Source organism: Lipotes vexillifer, unplaced genomic scaffold, assembly GCF_000442215.2.
Source record: "Lipotes vexillifer unplaced genomic scaffold, Lipotes_vexillifer_v1.1 scaffold63, whole genome shotgun sequence".
In the NCBI taxonomy this organism is placed as follows: Eukaryota; Metazoa; Chordata; class Mammalia; order Artiodactyla; family Lipotidae; genus Lipotes; species Lipotes vexillifer.
The window spans coordinates 1643803-1664123 of NW_006784492.1; the positions used below are offsets into that span (position 1 = coordinate 1643803).

The 20321-nt window shown below is 57.9% G+C and overlaps 1 protein-coding gene across 1 annotated transcript in view; it reads right to left on the bottom strand.

Annotated features, from left to right (window-relative positions):
- Nucleotides 1-20321, bottom strand: part of SORCS2 (sortilin related VPS10 domain containing receptor 2) — a gene marked incomplete at its 5' end in the record, with an annotated part of 504457 nt that overhangs the window by 22190 nt on the left and 461946 nt on the right. The window contains 6 exons of the mRNA XM_007456900.1: nucleotides 79-207; nucleotides 950-1083; nucleotides 1945-2065; nucleotides 9929-10036; nucleotides 10988-11079; nucleotides 16726-16802. Coding sequence (XP_007456962.1) covers nucleotides 79-207; nucleotides 950-1083; nucleotides 1945-2065; nucleotides 9929-10036; nucleotides 10988-11079; nucleotides 16726-16802 — 661 coding nt within the window. The remainder of the gene's footprint in view (nucleotides 1-78; nucleotides 208-949; nucleotides 1084-1944; nucleotides 2066-9928; nucleotides 10037-10987; nucleotides 11080-16725; nucleotides 16803-20321) is intronic.

Sequence of the window (20321 nt, forward strand, 5' to 3'; positions counted from 1 at the left end):
CCCTGACTCCATGCGGGGAGCCATGGGCACCAGGCAGGAAAGCAGGGGGGCACCCTGGTTCTGCCCCGCGCTACTCACCCGAGACTGCTGGTGTAGGTCTGGCCCAGGACACAGTCGTCAGGCGGGGACAGGGGGTTAAGCCAGAAGCTGGCAAAGCACTTGTCGGCGTCGGACTCGGAGGAGGGGCTGCGCTCAAATCCGTAGTCACTGGGAGGAGGGAAAAACGGCTGTCAGGAGACAGCGTGGGTCAGGGGCCTCATGCTGAGGGCGCAGAAGCGGATCCACAGGGCCCTGTCCCAGAGGGAAGACAGGACTGAAGGCCGACAGTTACGTTCCAGGTGAGAAGGGATGCAAAGGGGATTCCAGCAAATCATAGGAGAGCACTGAGCCCAGCCTGGTTGTCCTGGAGGAGGTGGGCTGAAGCTCAATGGAAGATCAAGAGGCAGTCAGGGGAAGAGGGGGCGAAGGGCACTGCAGGCAGGGACCGGCCCCTTCAACACTGGTGCAGGGAGACAGTGGTGAAGGTGGCTGATGGAGAGAGGTGAGGATGACTGGGGAGGGAGGCAGGTTCCAGAACTGGGACATCCTCCTGTGGGCAGCAGGCGGCCATGGGAGTCCTTGAGCGGAGGCAGGGGAGTGGTCAGGGGGCTTTCGGCAGAGTCTCTGGACAGAGGAGAAGGGGCTGGGTGGTACACCCGGTCCCCGGGATGCCCTCCCTGTTCCTCAGTTTCCCCGCCCACCTGTGAGCACTGCCACGTGCACAGGTTTTGAAACGAGGCCCACGAGTTCTTTAATGCGGGCTGGACCCAGTGGCTGGGTCCTAAAGCACAGAGTAGGGGGGAAGTGATGGAGGGTGACTCTTGAGCCCTCCCCTGGCATCACCTGTGGGGACAGCGGCTGTCACCAGGCTACTCAGCCCCAGGGGCCCGGGGCATAGCGGGACCCTCACCAGAGAAAGTCCGAGTCACGGCACTGGCACACGCGGGCCGTGAGCGCCGCCGTGAAGCTCCGACCCTTGATGCACCAGGACGTAGGCTTCCTCCTCCGGAAACTCCTCTGCTGGCCCAGGACACAGCGGTCGCCCTGTGCAGGAAGGCCAGGGTGAGGGGCTGCTCTGCATGGGCTCCCACTGCTACTGCTGCTGGTTCCTCACTTGCCGGCCAGCCCTAGGGGCCGGGAAACCGGGGCCCGGGGGAGGGGTGTGCGTGCCTGAGGCCAACCTAGGGTAGCCTGGCTCCCATCCCACCCGCCCTAGCATTCACTGAGCTCCCACTGTGTACATGCTCCGTCTGGGCCCTGAGGCGTGGCAGGGCTGCTGGAAGAGGCCCCTTGCATTCACTCCTCAGGCCTGAGGGTGCTAGGTGGGTCCTGTGCAGCTGGGGTGATCCGCAGCCTCCAGGACTCACAGTAGGTCCTCAGCCAATGATCAGAAAAGGCCACACTTGTGTGAACGGGAGCCATGGTGCAGGGTCCCCCCAGAAATTCCAGAGCCGCCCTCGCTCTGAAATCCTGTCCTGTGGCCACACCACCTGCTCTGAACTGCACTGGGAGGCCATTTCGAGTCCTCATTTATTCCTCTCCGTGTGAATATGACACATTTTGCTGTAGAAACATGTATGTCTTTGAGATTATAGGGTGGGGCTGCCCCAGACCCGCTGGGGTGTTACCTAATATATGATACACGTGCCCTGTTACCTTCCCTCGATCTGAAAACTCCTGGACCCCGAGCATGCCTGTCTCCAGGCTGGCTGGGGCCCTGTGCACCTGTTCCCCTGAGTATGACTGCAGGCTCTGGCCCAGGCAGCCCCAGGCCCCAGAGGGGGCCGGAACACCGCAAAGGAGGACTGGGCATCTGAGGGAGGCCCTCGGTCCCGCAGGACGGGGACTTTGTCCGGCAGAGGGGGCCCCGCGTGGTGCCCACCCCCCGCCTGCGGCCAGGCCCACCTGCAGGTTGGTGAGGTTCCAGGAGCTGTAGTCTTCCTCGCTGCACTGCCTGGAGAACCAGGGCCGGAAGTCCACCTTGACCAGCTCCCAGTCCGAGCGGAAGCTGATGTGGCCGAAGATGCTGGGGAGGGGGCGGGGGGAGGGGCGGGAAACCACCTTAGTCTGGCCCGTCCCCCAGGTGCCCACCGCTTCCCCTGCGGGCCTCTGTTCCCACCTGCACAGCGGGCCCCGTGGTCCCTCCCCTGCCCCCACTGGGCTGCCCTGGAACCAGGCACCTGCCCTGGGCCCGGCTGGCCACGAACATTTGGGCGTCGGCGTTAGTATTCCCACAGTCATCACATGTAATCTATGGCTTGTTGATGGCGTCGGTGGGGGTCATCCCACCTGGCCCCCTGGTGGCCGAGGAAGCCGGCACTGTAGGGTCAGGAGCCTGGACCCTCCCACATCCCCCATGCTAGTCCTTGCAGAATTGTTTTGCAGAACGATTCATGGTCAGGTGTCTGCGTCCTGTGCTCTCTGGCTTCTCCTCGCCTTTCTTCCCACCTGACCACTCCAGGAGGCCTGCGCTGCAGACAGCCAGCTCCGCCTAGCTGGGCCACAGCCTTTTCACCCCAAGCAGAACCGACAATCCAAAGAGAAGTAACGAGTCATCACATCGGCTCAGAGCGACGGGGTGGAAAGGATCTCAGTGTGGTCCTTGCTGCGTGGCCCCGGCCTCGGTGGGTGGAGCACCATGGGGGCTCTGCAAAAGCCAGTCCTCTATGGAGCACAGGCAGGGTGCTGGGAGCCCCGTGTACGCCATCTGGTCTACCTCACCACAGCCCACTCTACAGAAAGGAAAACTGAGGCACAGAGAGGTTGAGTAACTTGCTCAAGGTCACACAGCTTGTTTGTGCCATTTCTTCTCCCTCAGCAGGCATTGGTGGAGTGCCTACATGTACCCAGATCCCTCACCCTCTGGGAAGGCTGCTGCTTAAGGGATTTCCACCCGATCCTCCCAACACCTCACACTTGGGCTCCAGATACCACCACAGAAGAGACCAGCCTGTACATCTCCAGTTCACCCTATAGTACCCAGGCCATATTATCAGAGGTCAAGCATCTGGGAGGAAGTGAAGCACCCACCCTGGTCTTGGTCCCCTTCCATGCACACCGACAGGAGCCGGATACTTGGGGGAAGCCAGTCATGGTCTGAAAGGGTGCAAACCCCGTTCTAGGAGAGTAGCTGAGAAGGCCCTTGGAGTGTGTTCCGGGGGATATGCTGGCTGGCTCTGAATGTCTGAGGCTGATATTTGAAGACGAATTTTGGAGTTTTGGCTCCATAGGGCACCTCTGAGCCAGGTAAGCCTGGGCTGATACCCATTTACTATGTCTGTGACCTTGGGCAGGTCCATTCTTCTCTGTACCTCAGTTTCCTTGGCTCTAAAATGGGGACAATACACTGGCCTTTCAGGATCGATGGTGGATTAGCAATGGTTTGTGTAGGATGCTTGGCACTTAGTAGGAGATTTATACACACATATGCACAACACACACTCACGTGTGCACATACACCCGTGCGCACACACATGCTCACACATTCTCACGTGCACACACATTACCTCTACTGCCCAGAACAGCCCCCCGAAGCAGATACCATGATCTTTATTTTACAGACAAGACCCCGAGCCTCTGCAGGGGCCTCCTCTGATCCGAGCGGCCCCGGAGGCTCCCTCCGTCTCAGCCTTCACCTGCCTTTGTGGTCCGCCTCTCCGTCCTCCCGTCCTGGGCTCCCCGACCGCCGGCAGCCCTGGCCTCTCGCCCGCTCGTGTTTGGTTGTGAATAATCCATCCTGCCCGAGGTGCGAGTCGGAGCCCCCGCCGCTGTTTCTCAGCCCGGGGCCTCTCCTGATGCTGGTGGACGTGGCCCAGCGAGGACCGGATGGCCCGCTCCTCCTCCGCCGGGCCCAGCGGCTCCCGCAGATGCTGTTTCCGACGGTGAGGTCGTAGGAGGCCCGGATGGTGGCGACCGTGGCCGTGAAGGTGTGAAGGTGTCGTGCCGGTCCTCTGTCCCGACTCCCATCCTGACGCGGACGGCCCTCTCCCTGGGAGTGTCACCACGTGGGGATCTTCTTTGTCACGGTGTCCCCTTCTCCCAAGCAAAGCCTGCTGGGTTGGTTACTGAGAACGAGAGGGTCTTCGGTCCCTGAAGGGACGTCTCTAAGGGACAATTTCCGGGTCCTCACACAGCCTGAGCTGCGTCTCTTGCTCTTCTGGAAGCCACGTTATAATGGAGGTGACGGCAGCAGTAACTGCTGGCCTGTACTCTGTACCTGCTACGCGCGCGACCTCCCATCCTGTCCTCACCAACCCCGTGCGGAACGTACTGTTAACATTCCCACCTTACGGACAAGGAGACTGAGGCAAGGGAGCCCCTCAGGATGGCACGGCAGCCGCCCACCTCCCGGCGCAGCCAGGGTCGGTCCCCAGGTTGGCGACCACGGGGCTGGGATGCTTTGCCCAGGAAACACGCGCTGGCCCGAGCGTGACCACCGCGCAGCCTCCCAGGCTGGCGGCACAGGCCCCGCCGGGGAGGTCCCTGAAAGGAGGCCGGCTTGCTCGATCTAACTAATCCTCTCCGTGTCTTTGACGTCGTGCCTTTTATGAAACCCCAAAGCTCAGCTGATGCTTCGAGAAATATATGTCATCCGGCTGATTCTGAGTTTTAGGAAGGAGATGCTAGAGGGAGGCTATTTATCGCTTCACGATTAATAAGGAAAATGTGGGCCGGCCTCTGCAGGTTAAAGAGGAGCCCCACGCCCTTCAAAGAGCTCCCTCCCCTCCCCTAGTGCAGCCCGGAGAGGATCTGGGAGCCCACTCTCCCCCCCCCACAGGGCCTGGGGCCCCTCACCCCTCTGAGGCTGCACTGGTGGGGGTGGGAGGCTGAGCAGGGGTGATCCAAGCTGAGGGAAACATCCCCAAAGGTGACTACGGTGAGCTTGGACGTGACCTTTGGGCAGATCTGGATAAAGAACCATCTGGGGAAATTGCTCTCAACTGTGCAGGAAATAGGACAGCGGGGGATAGAGAGAGAGAGGCAGAGAGACAGAGGATGGGGAAGGGAGGGAGAGACAGAGAGAGGGAGAGAAGGAGAGAGACAGGAAGGGAAGGAGGGGGAGTGGACAGGATGCTAGGTCTGAGCGCTTCCAGCAGTCTGGAGAGATGGACCTTTATTCTAACACGCCAGCATGTTCCCTCTTTCAGAGTTGAAATTATTTCTGTGCCAACCGGAATTTGGAAATGGTCTGATGATGTGGCACAGTGAAGGAGGAGGCCTGTAGGAACAGCTCTGATGCTTTTTCAAAAAAAAACTTGAGGTTATAGCATCTGGCTCTGAATTCTGCCAAGAGTGTTCCAGGAATAAGACGCGCCATCTGTTGATGAGTGCTGAAAACTGGGCTGTTTCTGGGTCCAAACCCAGCACTGATGCGGTGACAAAGGGCTTGACGTCCTGAAGCTCCTAGGTCAAGGCCCTGGGGTAGAAAGCACGCCCATTTCTCAGCTGGGGAAGCTGAGGCTTCAGACCCAGCTGTCTTGTTCAACCTCTGCAAAACCAGTACGGGCCAGCCATCTCCCGTGGTGTTTCTGACGCTTCCCTTCTGCTCCGTGGACTCTGGTCCTGGAAAACTGGTCAACCAGCAAAGAGTCCAGGCTGAGCCCGGCCGCCACACCACAGAGAGCCCTGCGTTGGCCCAGGCTGGAGTCTTCCTCCCTTCCCGGCCCACCCCAGACCGAAGCCTCCAAGAGCACGAGGGGAGCATAAATACGTGACGTCCTGAAGGATTTAACTCATTCCAGGGCCAGAGAGAAGAGGAGCTAGGTGTGCAGGGAGAGGCTCAAGTGGGGTGTTTAGGGAACTAGAAAGGTGATGATTCCTGACCCAGTTTTTATAGGACAGCCTCTGGGGTCCCCCTTCCAGCTCTGGCTCTCCAGGAACCATGCAGAGCTGATGTGAGGGGTCCCCCTTTGCCACCACTCCCTCGGTGCAGACTTATTGAGATTTTTAGCACTTCTAGAAGAAGGGGGAATAAATCTTCCCTGGAGATTTCCTATGAGAATAAAATGAGATAACGTAAAAAAAATGGACCCATAACATATAGTATGTGCTCAATAAAGCTTCATTACAGAACTTGCTGCAAGAGGCCATACTGGGAAAGATGTAGGGAGGATGCCAGGACTCCTCAGTCCTGGTGGCAGGGGAGGCCCCCTGGAGGGGTCACTGAAGCCGGATTTAGGTCTGGCAGGAACTTAGATGGCTCTCCTGTCTCAAACATCCTGAGAAAGGAGTCCGCACTACCGTTTCCACATCCCTTTGCTCCATCTTCCATTCCCAGAAGCCTGGGCGGTGGGCACACAGGCGGCCGTGGTCCCTGGTGGCCCGCGGTGGGGGGCTTACCAAAGCTGTACTCCCATCCTCCATTCCAGACAGCCAGAGGAGCCTGGCGACGGGGTGTTCACATGAGCATCCACAGGAGCCCCAGGGCAGAGGTGGGCCTGGAGGGGTAATGTCCACACTGGGCGGTTTCCTTCCAGTTCAGGCCTCAGGCTGGGGGCCAGGCACCCCTGGGGGCTTATCCGAGTGGCCCCTCTGGGGCATTCAGAACGGTGAAGACCTGGCTCCTCACAGGCGATGGGGAGCCGGCCGGGACAGGGGCGTGAAAGCCATCATGAGCTGGAAGGGCAGACGGGAGGGCATGAGTTGTTCTCTCACCAGGGACTCACTCCCAGGCAATGACTCCAGCTGGGCACACGGACCTGGGCATGCTCTCCAGGCCGAGCGGGCAGGGTGAGGAGTCCTAGCACCCGGCCACTCCGCTGGGAATGGACGGAACCAGCCCGTCTGCTCCAGAAGGGCTGAGCCAGAGCTGGGTCACAGTTCAAATCCTCACGTGGAAAAGCATCAATCCTTCTGTACCCGCAGCTCGTCCTTGGGCCTGGGTCTCACTGGCCCAGTCCTGGTTCAAAGGTCAGCTGCTCCAAGACTCCTTGATCACCACCCACCCCAAAAGCGACCCTTCAGCCCCCAGCCCCTCAGCTGGCTGGCCCTGTTGTATCAGCATCTTTCACGTTATCGAGGAACCATGTCACTCTTGGTTATATTTGATCTGTCTGCCTGGGCCACCAGCTCTGTGGGTCCTTGGAGTCCCTGGTGCCCAGACAGAGAGTGGCACATGGCAGGCCAGGCTGGAATGACCGGAGAAAGGCTGGCCTTGAGATAGGCTGGGACCTGGGACCCTTTGCTGCAGTGCTGGCACCTGGACAAACGTCTCCTTGAGCCACAAAATACAAAGAAACTATAAGGGACTAAAAATAACTGTGTGTATGCCCAGTTGGGGCAAATTATGGACAACAAGATACAAAAAGACCAAAAACACAACTGCCACTTCTGAAGAGCCGGGAACAAAAGCAGGGTACTGAGCATGCTCCCTGCACACAACCCCACCTAAGGGGTGGGCAGACCTCCTAAGCCACCCCTCCGGCTGACCCCAGGATACACCTCTACCTTCACCCCATAGAAGGAAGCCGCTCGCCACCTCCCTCCGCCGTCCTCGGGAAGCGAGCACGGGAACCTCTTACTTGTTTTCACTCCCTGCTGCTGCAGCAGGAGCCTTCCTGGGCTGGGGACCCAGACCCAGCCCTGCCCTCTGGAAGCTTCCTCAAAGTCTGCTGTGGGGAGAGAGGAAGTAACTTGGGAGGCCAACCAGAGACCGAGGTGTCCAAAGTGCCGGGTCCCCTCCCAGCGTCAGTGGCCCTGGCCTACATTGGGCTGTCATGAGGGGAAGAGTCATGGGGCCTTGGGTGGCTTCCTGGGGCCACCTTAACTCACGTCCACAAACTCCTGCTTCAGACAATGGAAACGTATCTCCTCACCGTTCTGGAGGCCAGAAACCTGCGACGTGGGTGTTCACAGAGCGGGCGTCCTCTGCAGGCCACAGGGGAGGGTCCTTCCTGCCTCTTCTAGCTCCTGGGGCTCCCGGCGTGCCTGGGCTGTGGTCGCATCACACTGGCCTCTGCCACGTCTTCACATGACGGTGTGGCTGCGCATCTAACCCAATCCCTCTTCGTATAAGACACGAATCATTGGATTAGGGCCCCACCCTCCACCTGTGTGACCTCATCTCAACTAAGCACGTCGGCAAAGGTCCTGTTCCCAAGTAAGGTCACATCCACAGGTTCTGGGTGGACGTGGATTTGGGGGGACACGGCTCTCCCCAGTACAGGGGTCATCAATAAAAGCCAAGCAGAGTGCACGGGGCCCGATCTCCTGCACCCAGTGCAGCCAGGCATGCACAGCATCGGCGGGGCTGTTAGAAATGCAGAGTCTCAGGCCCCACCCTGGCTTGTGAATCAGCTCTGCCTGAACAAGTGCCTAGATGGGCGAATCATCCAGGAAGGAGGCTTCCAAAGGTGGACCCTCATTTCGTGGTTTCTGGGGGAGCGCCTTGTCTCCCCAGCGGGGCCACAGGGCACAATCAAGCCCTGGGTGCCTTTTTCAATCCCCGCCTGCTCAGGCTCTGCTCCTGGGCTGTGAGCCACTCTGAACAGGGATGCGCTTGACCTAAGCCAGGGTCAAGGGGCTGGGTTCACAGCCTGGATCTGCCCTTCACTGGCCCATTTGGGTCTTAGGTCCTCTCTGTGCCATGTGCCTACAAGTTCTTCACAGGTGCCAATAGCCAATAATCATCACTACCATTATCACCCTCACCACAGCATCAGCTTCATGAACACCATCATCAACACCATCACCACCATCAACATCACCACAATTATCATCATCATTATCACCATCATCACCATCATCAACACCATCACCACGATCATTATCACCATCATCATCACTGTCACCACCACCACCATCATCATCCTCACCGTCAGCATCACCTTCACTATCACCATCATCACCACCATCACCATCATCATCACCATCATCACCATCATCAGCACCATCATCAGCACCATCATCAACACCACCATCAACACCATCATCATCACCATCATCATCACCTTCACTATCACCATCATCACCATCATCACCATCATCACCATCATCAGCACCATCATCATCACCATCATCACCATCGTCAACACCACCATCAACACCATCATCATCATCACCATCATCACTATCATCACCATCACCATCATCACCACCATCACCATCATCATCACCATCATCACCATCATCATCACCATCATCACCATCAACACCATCATCACCATCATCACCATCATCACCATCATCCTCACCATCAACACCATCATCACCACCATCATTATCACCATCAGCATCACCTTCACTATCACCATCACCACCATCATCATCATCACCATCACCATCATCATCACTGTCACCATCACCATCACCATCATCATCACCATCATCACCACCATCACCACCATCATCATCATCACCATCATCATCATCATCACCACCATCATCATCATCATCACCATCATCACCATCACCATCATCACCGTCACCATCACCATCACCATCATCATCATCATCACCATCAACCTCACCATCATCACCACCATCATCATCACCACCATCATCAACACCATCACCTCACCATCATCCTCACCATCATCACATTATCATCACCACCACCACCACCATCATCATCACCATCTGAAAGGTTAAGTGGACAGTGACCCAGAGCTGACCCTTGACTCTTGGTTCCACCCCTCACCAGCAGGTGATCATGGGCAGGTGACAAATGTCCCTGACTAGGGACAGAGTGGCCACTTCCCAGTGGCTTAGGATGAGAGGAAACAGTAGATGGTAAGAGATAAGGAAGCAGGTGTGAAGATGGAGGTCAAAGCCAGGAGGCTGGGGGTCAGTGTTGAACCTGCCTAGAGCAGCAAGGCCCACGGTGGCCCTCCGCCACGGCCCGCCTGGGGTTCGGCTCTGACCTGCCTGCCCACCTCCCGTGGGCACTCACGTCATGACCAGCGTCTCGTCCCCCGGCTCACTCAGCAGCCCGTCCACAAACACGGAGGTGCTGGTGAAATTGTGCGTGCTCCAGGTGAGGCCCTCGTCCACACTGAACCTGCCGAGAGAAGGGGAGTCACCACCTCGGGGCAGATGGGAACACATCCTGTATCCAGGACGAGCTGCCTCGCTGGACCCAGCCCTGCCCATGCCCAGGGACCAGAGCTGCCCAGCTGAGGTGGCTGGGAAAACAGACAAGAGCAGTGGCCAACCCCAGGGCCAGTCCAGTGTCTCGGCCACAAGAGGATCCCTGACCTCACGCTCTCCTGGGAGGTCACAGCAGCCACCCACCACCAGCAGATGGCGTCCACATCTGCTTGGTGACACCACAGTCAAGGAGTCCTGGGTGTGTGGTCTGGGTCCCAAGCTGCTTTGTACCCCTTGAATTGCAGTTATCCAGGCCTTGGAAACACCCAGGGCAGCCCCACCCAATGCCCGAGGCCAGCCCAGGGTTTGCCGGGTCATTGATGGGAGCTTACTGTCTCTCAGTGAGGCATATCAGTACAGCCAGCTGCAGTGCAGAAAGATCTTTGTCAGACTAAAGTGATATTGGCTTCCTGGCAGCTCCCCCAGCTCTGCCTTCCAAGTCCAGAGTTCATATCTGCCCTCACTCCCCCACAATAAACCTTCACCTGTCTGAAGCTGATGCCAACCCCACTCTCACCTGGGCACACGCTGCTGGCTTCCTTCTCTGACCCCACCTCCTCCACTGAGCTAATTCCTGTCCATGCATAAAAGTCACCTCTGACAAGCCCTCCCTGCTTCCCGAGGATGAGGTGGGTGGGGGCCTCCTCACAGCCCCAGGCTTCCCTCTGGCCCACCCGACCATGCTGGGTCATCATTCCCCACCCGACCATGCTGGGTCATCATTCCCCATTTCCTCACCTCTCCAGGCCTGGCCAGAAGCAGCTGTTGGGTGGGGGGACTGGGGACTATTCTGAGGGGTTCCTAGGTGGGGAGAAAGAGCCCCTACCACCCCGCACCCGGTGCTGGCTCCCAATGGCCTTACTTGAGGATTTTCAAGGGGATGGAGGTGTCCTTGATGGCCACGATCACGCCACCGTGGTCCAGGTAGAGGATGTGATGCTCCTCCTGAAATACCTGCAGACGACAGCAGGCGGGGGTCTGAGGGCGGGACCCTGAGGAGGGTCGGAGATTGTTCAGGGTCTGGGGTCGCTCTCCAGCAGGGCAGAACTGCCGACACGCTGCCTGGGGGGCAGCAGCAGAGTCCGGTTCCCTGAGGCGGGGCTGGCCTGAGGGCTCCCGGCATCCCCAGGCCATCCCCAGGCTCCCCCAACCACCCAGACTCAGTACGTGTGGGATGAATGGATGCAGATGGCAATTTCTAGACCATTGACAAGAGAGAAGAATGCAAATAAACACTGCAGGTGGTCCTGCCTAAAGGAAAAGCTCATGCACCAAAAAGGCTGACACATAAGGATGAGAAATAGTGGAATTTAGAAAAGCATTTAGGATAAGAGTCACCAGTAAAAGCAAACCTCTATTTGACATTAAGATAGTCCATGTGCCACCTCCTTCAGGAAGCCCTCCCTGATGCCAGGTTGGGTGGGGAGCATCTCTGGCCCCCCTGCCCCAGCACTTACTGCACTAGTTTGTCATTGTTTCCTCCAGCCAGGGAGCTCCTCAAAGGCCGGTCCTGCCTCTGAATCCTTTCTGTGGTCCGGCACATGCCTCAGCTCACAGCTGGGGGTGGCTGTGCTCAGGGAGTGTGTGGGGGATGAATGAACGAATGAGTGAATGAGTGAGTCTCCACCAAGTCCTCAGGGGACAAAAGGTCGAGTGGCCTGGACAGGGCTCTTGCAGGAGGAAATACCTCTGCTGGCCTCGCTTGTCTGCAAACAGCCCTGGGGTGGGGTCCCATTTTACAGATGAGCAAGCTGACGCTTGGAGCTATGGGGGCCAAGCCAAGGCCTCAGAGCTGGTGGGTGGCAGAGCCGGGTGTGGCTCTTTAGTCCTGCCAGGACACCGGGCGTCCCCCTCTAGATCTTCCATGAACACAGATACCTAGACGGTCAGCCTGTGTCTTGACTCCACACAGAGAAGGGCACCAATGTCCTCTGCGACGTCCCCTGCAACCCTGTACCTCGTCTAGAGGAAGTGGCCCCATCACGACCACCTGCAGTGGGCCAGGGCCCCATTTTCCTCCCACCCTGTCTGACCGTCTCAGGGCCTGTGGGTTCTGTGGCAGGGGTGCAGGGAAACTCAGGGGGAGACGGAATGGAGCCAGGACCCCACACCCACAGCCCCTCGCCGGGGCCTGCGCGCTCATGGGTGTCAGCCGCTCCGCACAGGGGCCTGGCTAGGCCTTGGTGCCTGTGGCTCTGGGGCCCCTCCTGGGCCGGGGAGGCAGCTGCTGCAGAGCTTGGTGCCGAGCGAGGCCGGAATAAGTGCATCTCCAAGCAGATGTAGACCCAAACGTGGCTGCATCTGCACTTACCCTGGCAGAAAGAGCCCCGAAAGCTCCCACACCCCGGGGACCCTGTTCTAGAGCAATGAGCGACCAGGAACGGGGAAATCATTTAAAAAAAACCCACACACACCCAAACAACTATTAACTAGCACCTTCCCCCTGATCTTCTATCTCGAGTCTTCCTTTGTTTGAATGTCTGTTTTTCCAGAGCCAGCGGGAGGCACTCGGGGAGGACCCCAAGCAGACGCCTCACCTCTTAGGAACAGGAGCTTCAGCAGAGCTGCTGGTGCCTCCAGGCCAGCCCCTCAGCCCTGACATCCCATTACCCCCACACCCCCTAACCCCACCAGAACCTTCCAATGGCCCCCATGGCTCTTAGAATCACATCCAAACCCTTCCCTGGTCATTGGGGCTCTGTATGAGAGGCCCTTGCCCACTCTCTCCCACCTCCCGTATACCAGTCACCCTGGCCTCCTTTCCCTGAACACGTCTCAGGCCCTTTGCACATGCTGTTCCCTGCCTGCAAAGCTCTTCCCCAGATATTTCCACCTTCTCATCATCTTGCTGGCTTTCCCGCTGCTCACAGGAATTCTCTAGGAAACCCTTCTGGCTTGACTAAACAGGAGAGGTCCCTTACGAAGAATGGTGGAAGAGACCTGGATACCTGCGAACTGTGCCCTTAAACATGTCTGATACCGGGGAGGGGAGAACTGGGTGACTGGCACGGGGGCCTCTGCTGCGCGTACAGAGCCTTGTTTAATAGCAACCACGCTCAGAGGTCACCTCCTCATTTTCCAAAGAGAGACCAGAGGCTCAGAGACACACAGCGACTTGCCTACAGCCACATAGCTAGCAACTGGCAGCGCCAGGGTAGAGACCCCGCCTGCCGCATCCACCAGGAGCTGCTGTCGCCACGAGCAGGACATTCTCAGCAGGAGGAGGATCTGTGTCCTGCGAGTGACGAGGTCGCAGGGTGGGGTGAGGGCCCAGAGCACTAGCTTGGGGCCTCCCGGATCCACCCCTGCATCTCCCTCCCCCCAGATTCCATGGGCGCGCCTGCCAGGGTCAGAGGAGTCCCTGCGCCTGGGTGCCCTAAGCTCTGGCAGGTGCTCCGGGTGGCACTCTGGATAAGTGTGCTGCCTGTGGCTACGTTAACTCAGATAGCACCTCCTGGATGAGGGAGGTGACGTCGTGCAGATTTAGGTACCGTGGGGAAGAACTTTGCACAATTCCCCTCCCCGTCTCTCCACCCGTCAGACACACCCAGTGTTTCAGGTCCTCTGGGTCCTGGGATCCAGAGGTAGAAATGAAAGCTTAACGCCCCAGAAATTCACAGCCCAGGGAAACACCCACCCCCCCGCCGCCCCCCGCAAGGAGACAGACCACCTCCACCCAGTGACTCGCCCACTCGGATACCAACAAGCAGCCCATCGAACCCACCCTCTCTGCCCAGCCCAGGTTCTGCCACAGTACAGGGCTCCCAGCCCGTGTTCTGGGGGTGAATGATGTTCTCCAGTTAAACTCGAGACCTGAGCCAGCGGGCACCCCGGGGGTGGGGGTGGGGGTGTCACAGCACGTTGGGCGGGGCAAGGGCATTACGGGCAGGGAAACAGGGTGTGCAGAGGAGGTTAAAGAGAGCAGTGTGGCCAAGTGGGGGGCGGGGCACGAGCTGCTTGCTGGGGCTGGAACTGCGGGCAGATGGAGAGGCCCGTGGGTGGCCCGGGCAGCAGGGCCCGTGGGTCAGCCGATGGTCGGGACTTTCTCCCTCCCGTAGATGGTGGGGGACACCCGAGGTGGGGAGTGAGAACAGATTCCCCTTTTAGAAGCTTCCTGGGGGAGGGACGCTGGGGGGGAGGGGGAGGTGCAGCAAGCAGACAGTCTTCTCTCCCAGGCAATAGTGAGCTCTCTGTCCTGGGGATTATTCAAGGAGAAGCTAGGCTCCCTCCTGGGACCTCCGGGCTGCCAGGCAGGGTAGGGTGGCGGAAACCACGCTGGGTCCCTTGACGTGGTCCTAGAGGCACATCGCATGCCGCAAGCACATCTGTCTCTGCCTTTGAACTTGCAGAGGCCTCTGCCCACTCGCCCGGTGGGAGCCCTCCTCCCCACTCCACTGGGGGCCTGACCCGCTTCCCTTCCTGGGGAGATCCGCAGGGGTGGTACAGTGAACGGTAAGCCGGAAGTGGGTGGGATTGCTCCCAAGCAGGATTTAGCTCCGGGGCACCGCCTCGAACGTGTGCACAACCCTCACTTGTGCTCAGACCCAACATCCTTTGCACCCTCCTCCCGCAAGGACAGGCAGGGGGGCGTTTGTCCTGTCCATCCACTGAGGAGATGGGGTGCCTCCCAGCCATCCCAGGGGACCCCCACGGGCAACCCCACTCTCGTTAGCTTGGGACTCAGGAACAAGGGGGCTCCAACACCCACCACTCGACCACAGGGTCTTTGCACATCCTTTGCTATGGTTTTCTGTGCCTTGACCATCGCCTAGGCAGGGGTCCCCCAATCCTTTCTCTCCCACACCCTGAGTTCTAGAGGGGGCTCCTTAAATGTGTTCTGGCTATTTTTTGATCGTTCTGGGGAAGTCATGTTTTTAAAATGATACATCCTCCCCCCAAAAAATAAATAAAATAAAATAAAATGATACATCCCTTAAGCATCATGCACAGTGGTACTTGTAATTCACATTCTAAGAGTTTCATTGCATCCTTGACAAACCGGCCTAAGCTCACCTGGTCGTCTGGCCTTCATGCCTTTGTCCCACCCTGGCCTCTGCCTACTGCCCCCCACCAGTAATCGCCCTCCCTCTGACACCCACGCGCACACACGGGCACCCCCCGATCCTCTGCCAAGCACCCGAGCCCCCCATTCCCCCACCCCTCCCCCATCACTGGGGAAGAAATGGGTACCTCAGCTCAGTCTTGAACAGACATTCTCCCATTTAATTCTGACAAGTTCCCAAGTTTGAAGTCTAAGCAAATTGCTTGACAAAAGTGGCCACCGTGAATACCTTTCTCTTCTGTTTCACCTGGTCTGTAAAGTCTAACAAGCCGGGAGCAGGGGGGCGGTTTCTCTAATAAGTGGACAGGTGGTGAGAAAGTTTAGACATGTTTCACTAGTTTTAGTGAAATAGGACTATTATAACACAATAAATCTCTTTTGCCCTTTTCAAAATTCCTTGTTTCTTGCATATTATTAAAAAACGCCAGGGCTTTAAACCCAGGGTCCAGGTGAGCTTCACACTTTGGGGGTTAACATATTTGTCCAGAGTGGTACCTGGGCAGGGGGCTCTAAGTGGGATACTCAGGGGTGCAAAAAATTGACCTGAAAACAGAGCTTCTTACATCCACCGAAAGAGGAGATGCACACAAAAATTTAGTGCACTTTCTTAAGCAGTTAAAGTAGAAACTGTCACTCCATGAAGCTGGCGGACCAGATGAGACTTTTTTTCCGCTGGAAAGAAATAGCAAAGGGTAGAGGGAGACGGGGCCTCTCCTGGGGCGGAGCGCGTGGGTTCGGCTCCTGGGCTGCCTGACTGCACAGGACGCTGGACCGTCAGCCTTCGCTCCCCACCCGCCCTGCTCTGCGTGACGCCCACTGGCCGGCAGCATCCCGCCCTCCAGTCTGAGAATTTGAGCCGCATGTGGGCGCAGCAGGGGGGGGTCCTCCCAGTGTGGCCCCCAGTGCTGGGGGCCGTTCCCTGCGTAACTGCTTTCCCCTGTTTCTTCTCCCCTTCCTGCTTTTCCTTTTCTCGGGCCACACTGAGCGTCAAATCATCAGCCCATGGATGTGTCCCAGGAGGCCCAACCCAGGCTCGCCGTGGCCCCCCAAACCCTGCTCCTCCCCATTTTCTCTTTCTCTCCCAAGTCTGTGCCATCCACTCAGCAGCTGCCCCTGCCAGGAACCCGGGGGTTGTCCTCGGGGTCCCCACTTCCTGGCCTTTGGGCTCAGCCAAGCTTCTGAGTCCCCGTGTGGCTTCCTGCCGGAAAGCACCTCCAGCCCGTCCCTGGCATTGATCCCCATTGCTTCGATGTTCACGGTAACCTGTCTGACCGTGGGAAGATGTGTCAGGTCTGGAATTCTCCAGCAGTGGCTGCTGAAAGAACAGCAGCGGTGTGGGCAGCCTGGCCTGGGCTCTCTTTTCACAGATGGTGATGTAACATCTGCTAAAGGGAGCCGTGTGCAGCCCCTCAGGCTGGGGAAGATGTAGAAGCATGTCTCAGAACTCCTCTGGGAGGGGGGGGATGAGAGAACAGACTCTCCCAGGAGCCTCGGCGGAGCGAGCATGGTGGGCTCCAGGCCCCTCCCTGCCACCTTACCTGCCTCCAGGTGTGCCCACAGTCTGATGTGATGTACATTTCTTCTTTATATTCCACAAGCTGGGAGCCCAGGTTACCTGGTCCAGAAGCAAAGTGGCAGGGTTGCTCTTAGGATCGGCCACTCTTCCCCTTACCAAGGTCTGAGTGCAGCCAGATCCCCAAACAAGGTTGGTGTTTGATGTGCTCTGGGTCTACACCTCCCAGCACCAAAGCCACCCGGCGGATGCCCCTCTCTGCCCTCCTTGTATAGTGAAGGGCCTGCTGTCACCACTACGGGTCCTATTCTGAGCAGTAAAAGATTAACTTTGCCCAGAGAAAGCCAGCCTCAGGCAGCTCCGGCTGAGCCCAGGTGCAGGCAGAGCTTGGGGGCTTCAGGGGGCCCCACAGTGACGAGTGTGATTCAGGAATAAAAAGCATGGAGTGGGGGTCGGGGACAGGCTAGAGAGGATGCTGGCCAGGTGGGCAGTGTGGGGACATGGCAGCCCCTGATGGGCTTTAAACTGCGGCAAGACATGGCTGGGCTTGCATCTGGAGGCCCCTTGGGGGCCGGGTGCGGGAGAGGCCAGAGGCAGGTCCAGGGCAGTCTGGGGCAGTCCAGGTGAGAGGCAGGGTAAGCACAAAGTAGGCGCTCATTAAGTATCTGTTGAGGGGATGTTTGGGAGGATGGTGAGGTGGGCACCAAACCAGCTGGGCAGCCAGGAGGATCCTCCTTGGTCCTGGTTCACTTGAAACCATACCAGCCTGGCAGGTGGGTCACCAGCCTTGAAGGCCACCCTGAGGGGCTGGCACTTAATCCTGGGGCTGCTGCCAGAGGAGGAAGAATCCCCACTTAGCATCCAAGGTGATCCCAGCTTACAGATAGGAAACTGAGTCTAAGTGGACCCCTACAGAAAGAACGATGGCCACCTAGAAGACGCAGCTGCGGGACAATCTTGGTGGTCTCTGAGCTGGGCTGGATGCCCCTAAACAGCCTCCTGGGAAGGGTCTTGGACAATGGGATCTTCTGATGGGTCAGATTGGGCATGCTTCCGCTGTGACCACATGATGATGGCAGGGACCAGGGGCCTGAGCTTCTAGGATGAAGGGGACCTGTTATGAGAACACTGAAGCCATTCTGGACTCTCTCCTGGAGCCCCTGACCTGGGCAACTTGTGCACCACTTGCACTTTGGAGACTTATTCATGTGGTGCTGTCAGGAGTGTCTCTTCCAGAGCCAAGTTTAGATGTCACTGGAAAATCCCAAAGGAGATGGATTATCCTCAAATAGATGAGGCAAAGTGCGTTCAAGTACAGTGGCAGAGGGTTTGTGTGCTGCCTTTTTTTTGAGGTCCAACCAACCACCAAATCTTCCATCCATCCATCCATCCATCCATCCTTCATTAATTTATCATCTGTCCATCTATCTACCCATCCGTCATTAATTTATCATCCATCCATCCATCCAACATCCCTCCATCCATCCTTCATTAATTTATCGTCCATCTATCGATCCATCCACCATCCCTCCATCCACACATCTGTCTCTTTTTCATCAATTGCACCCACTCACCCACTGCTGCACATTCATCAGCATTTGCTGAGTGGCTGCTCTCTGCCCAGCCTCGTGCTGAGCTGTGGGGAATCCAAGCTGGGTCACCATGTGCCTGCTCCCAGGGAGCTCTCAACCTAGCCGGGTAAGAAGGATGCCCTGCAATTGTGCACAGAGCCAGGATGCCTGCGAGCCCAGGGAACTGTGAAAGCAGAGAAGGGAAAGCTAACGGACCCATGCAGGAGGGGAATCAAGGAGAGATTCCCGCAGGAAGTGACCTCTGCACCGTGCCTCAAAAGACAAATGCCACCGGCCAAGGGAAAGGGGCAGGTGTGCCAGGCAGAGGGACCGGCCTTGGCGACAGCATGGAGGTGGGAGGGGAGGTCAGTCAGGGGAGGTGGGGCAGAGGGCCAGGTACTGAGCTGGGTTCCCTTCTACCCGCCTGGCCACCAAAAGGTGCTGAGGAAAGGCTGCTGAATGAAAAGAGGGAGATGAGTGAATGAACGCAACAGCTGGGCGTGGGCAGAGGAAGGAAGGCGAGCCCTTTATCTCCCTATCCTTCCAGATGCCAGCAGAGACGCCAGGACCCGCGCATCAATGACAGAAGCCGTGCAGCAAAGGATGCGGCGTCAGCTCAACTTCCCAGGCAAATTTGCAGTCCGTGATTTCAGGGGTGCGATGTCTGTCTTTGAAGTGACGCAATCTGTTTTCCTTGTTCTCTCTACCAAGGCTGTCAGGCTGCCAGGCACCTAACAGGCACCGGGGGAAATTAAGGGGAAATTCACAGAACGCATCCACAGGCCACCAGAGTGGGAGGCTCTGCAGGAACACGGGGGCTGGTGCCCTCACTTTATGGAGGGGAAACTGAGGCCTGGAGATGAGACTAAGAAAGGCCTCCCTCTACGTCCCCTCCGGGCTGTTCTGGGGTCTCCTTGGGCCTCCTCCTCAGACACCCCGACCCCTCCACCCCGCTTCTGTGCTCTCAGGGCCTGGTATACAGTAAGCGCTCACTTACTGCATTTCCTCTCCCTGCTTCCTCGGTCTTCAGGTTGTGGAGTGGCTCAGGCCTCAGGGCCAGAACAGAGCAAAGCGACAGCACAAGATCCACCCCAGCCCACAGCTGGCAGAGGCGGAAGGTGGCCTGGACCCCTCACCGTGGCCCCCAGCGTGGCAGAGCAAGCCCTGCGGCAGCTGGAACAAGAGTAAGGGGACCACCCCTCTGGTCCTCTGGTTGCTGCCAAGTCCCCGGCTTCTAGGGCCCGGGTGACCCCGCCTGGCTGATGGGCCTCGGGTCAGCTCTTGACCTCCTCACGGCCCTCAGCCTCTCTTCTGGGATTGATGAGATTGATTGATGGGATTGATGGGTCCCCGACTGGCTGAATCACAGAGGAAGGGACTCTGCAGGATGGCTGGGAGGCAGGGCTCCTCCCGGGAGCCCCGGGGGTCTTCCTGGCACAGAGCGGGCGGGGGTGCTCTGAGCCTCCCGTCCCGGCCCCTCAAGGTTTTTTCAGTCATGTGACTGTCAGAGCCGGCGTCCGGGAAGCGTTTGCAGCCTGTGCTCTGTGTGGTCCTGAGGGTTCACGTCCAGACAAGGAGCCGGAAGCAGTGTGTGCTGCGCGGTGGCCCAGGACGGGCGCAGGGCAGTGGGGCAGGAAGGGCCTTCCACCTGCATCAGACCTTTCAGTGCCCCCAAGCCCGAGATTCTTACCCTCATTTCACAGATGAAGAAACTGAGGCTCAGGGAGGTGTAGAGTCCCAGGGCAAGAGCTCGGAAAGGCCCAAGTCAGAATTGGGCCCGGCGCCCTCTGTCTCAGCCATCCTTCTGTGATTTGCTACCTTTGCGGGACGCATCCCCTTGACACGCCCAGTCAGGAAGAACATTCCAGCTGGCACTCTCGGCCCGCTGAGTTTATTTCTGGGTTCACTATGGCTGTTTCTAGACCCTGACAGTTAGAAGCTCGAGTTCCAGTCTTTGCTTCTTTTTTTTTTTTTTTTTTTTTTCTTCACAGGCCTCTCACTGTTGTGGCCTCTCCTGTTGCGGAGCACAGGCTCCGGACACGCAGGCCCA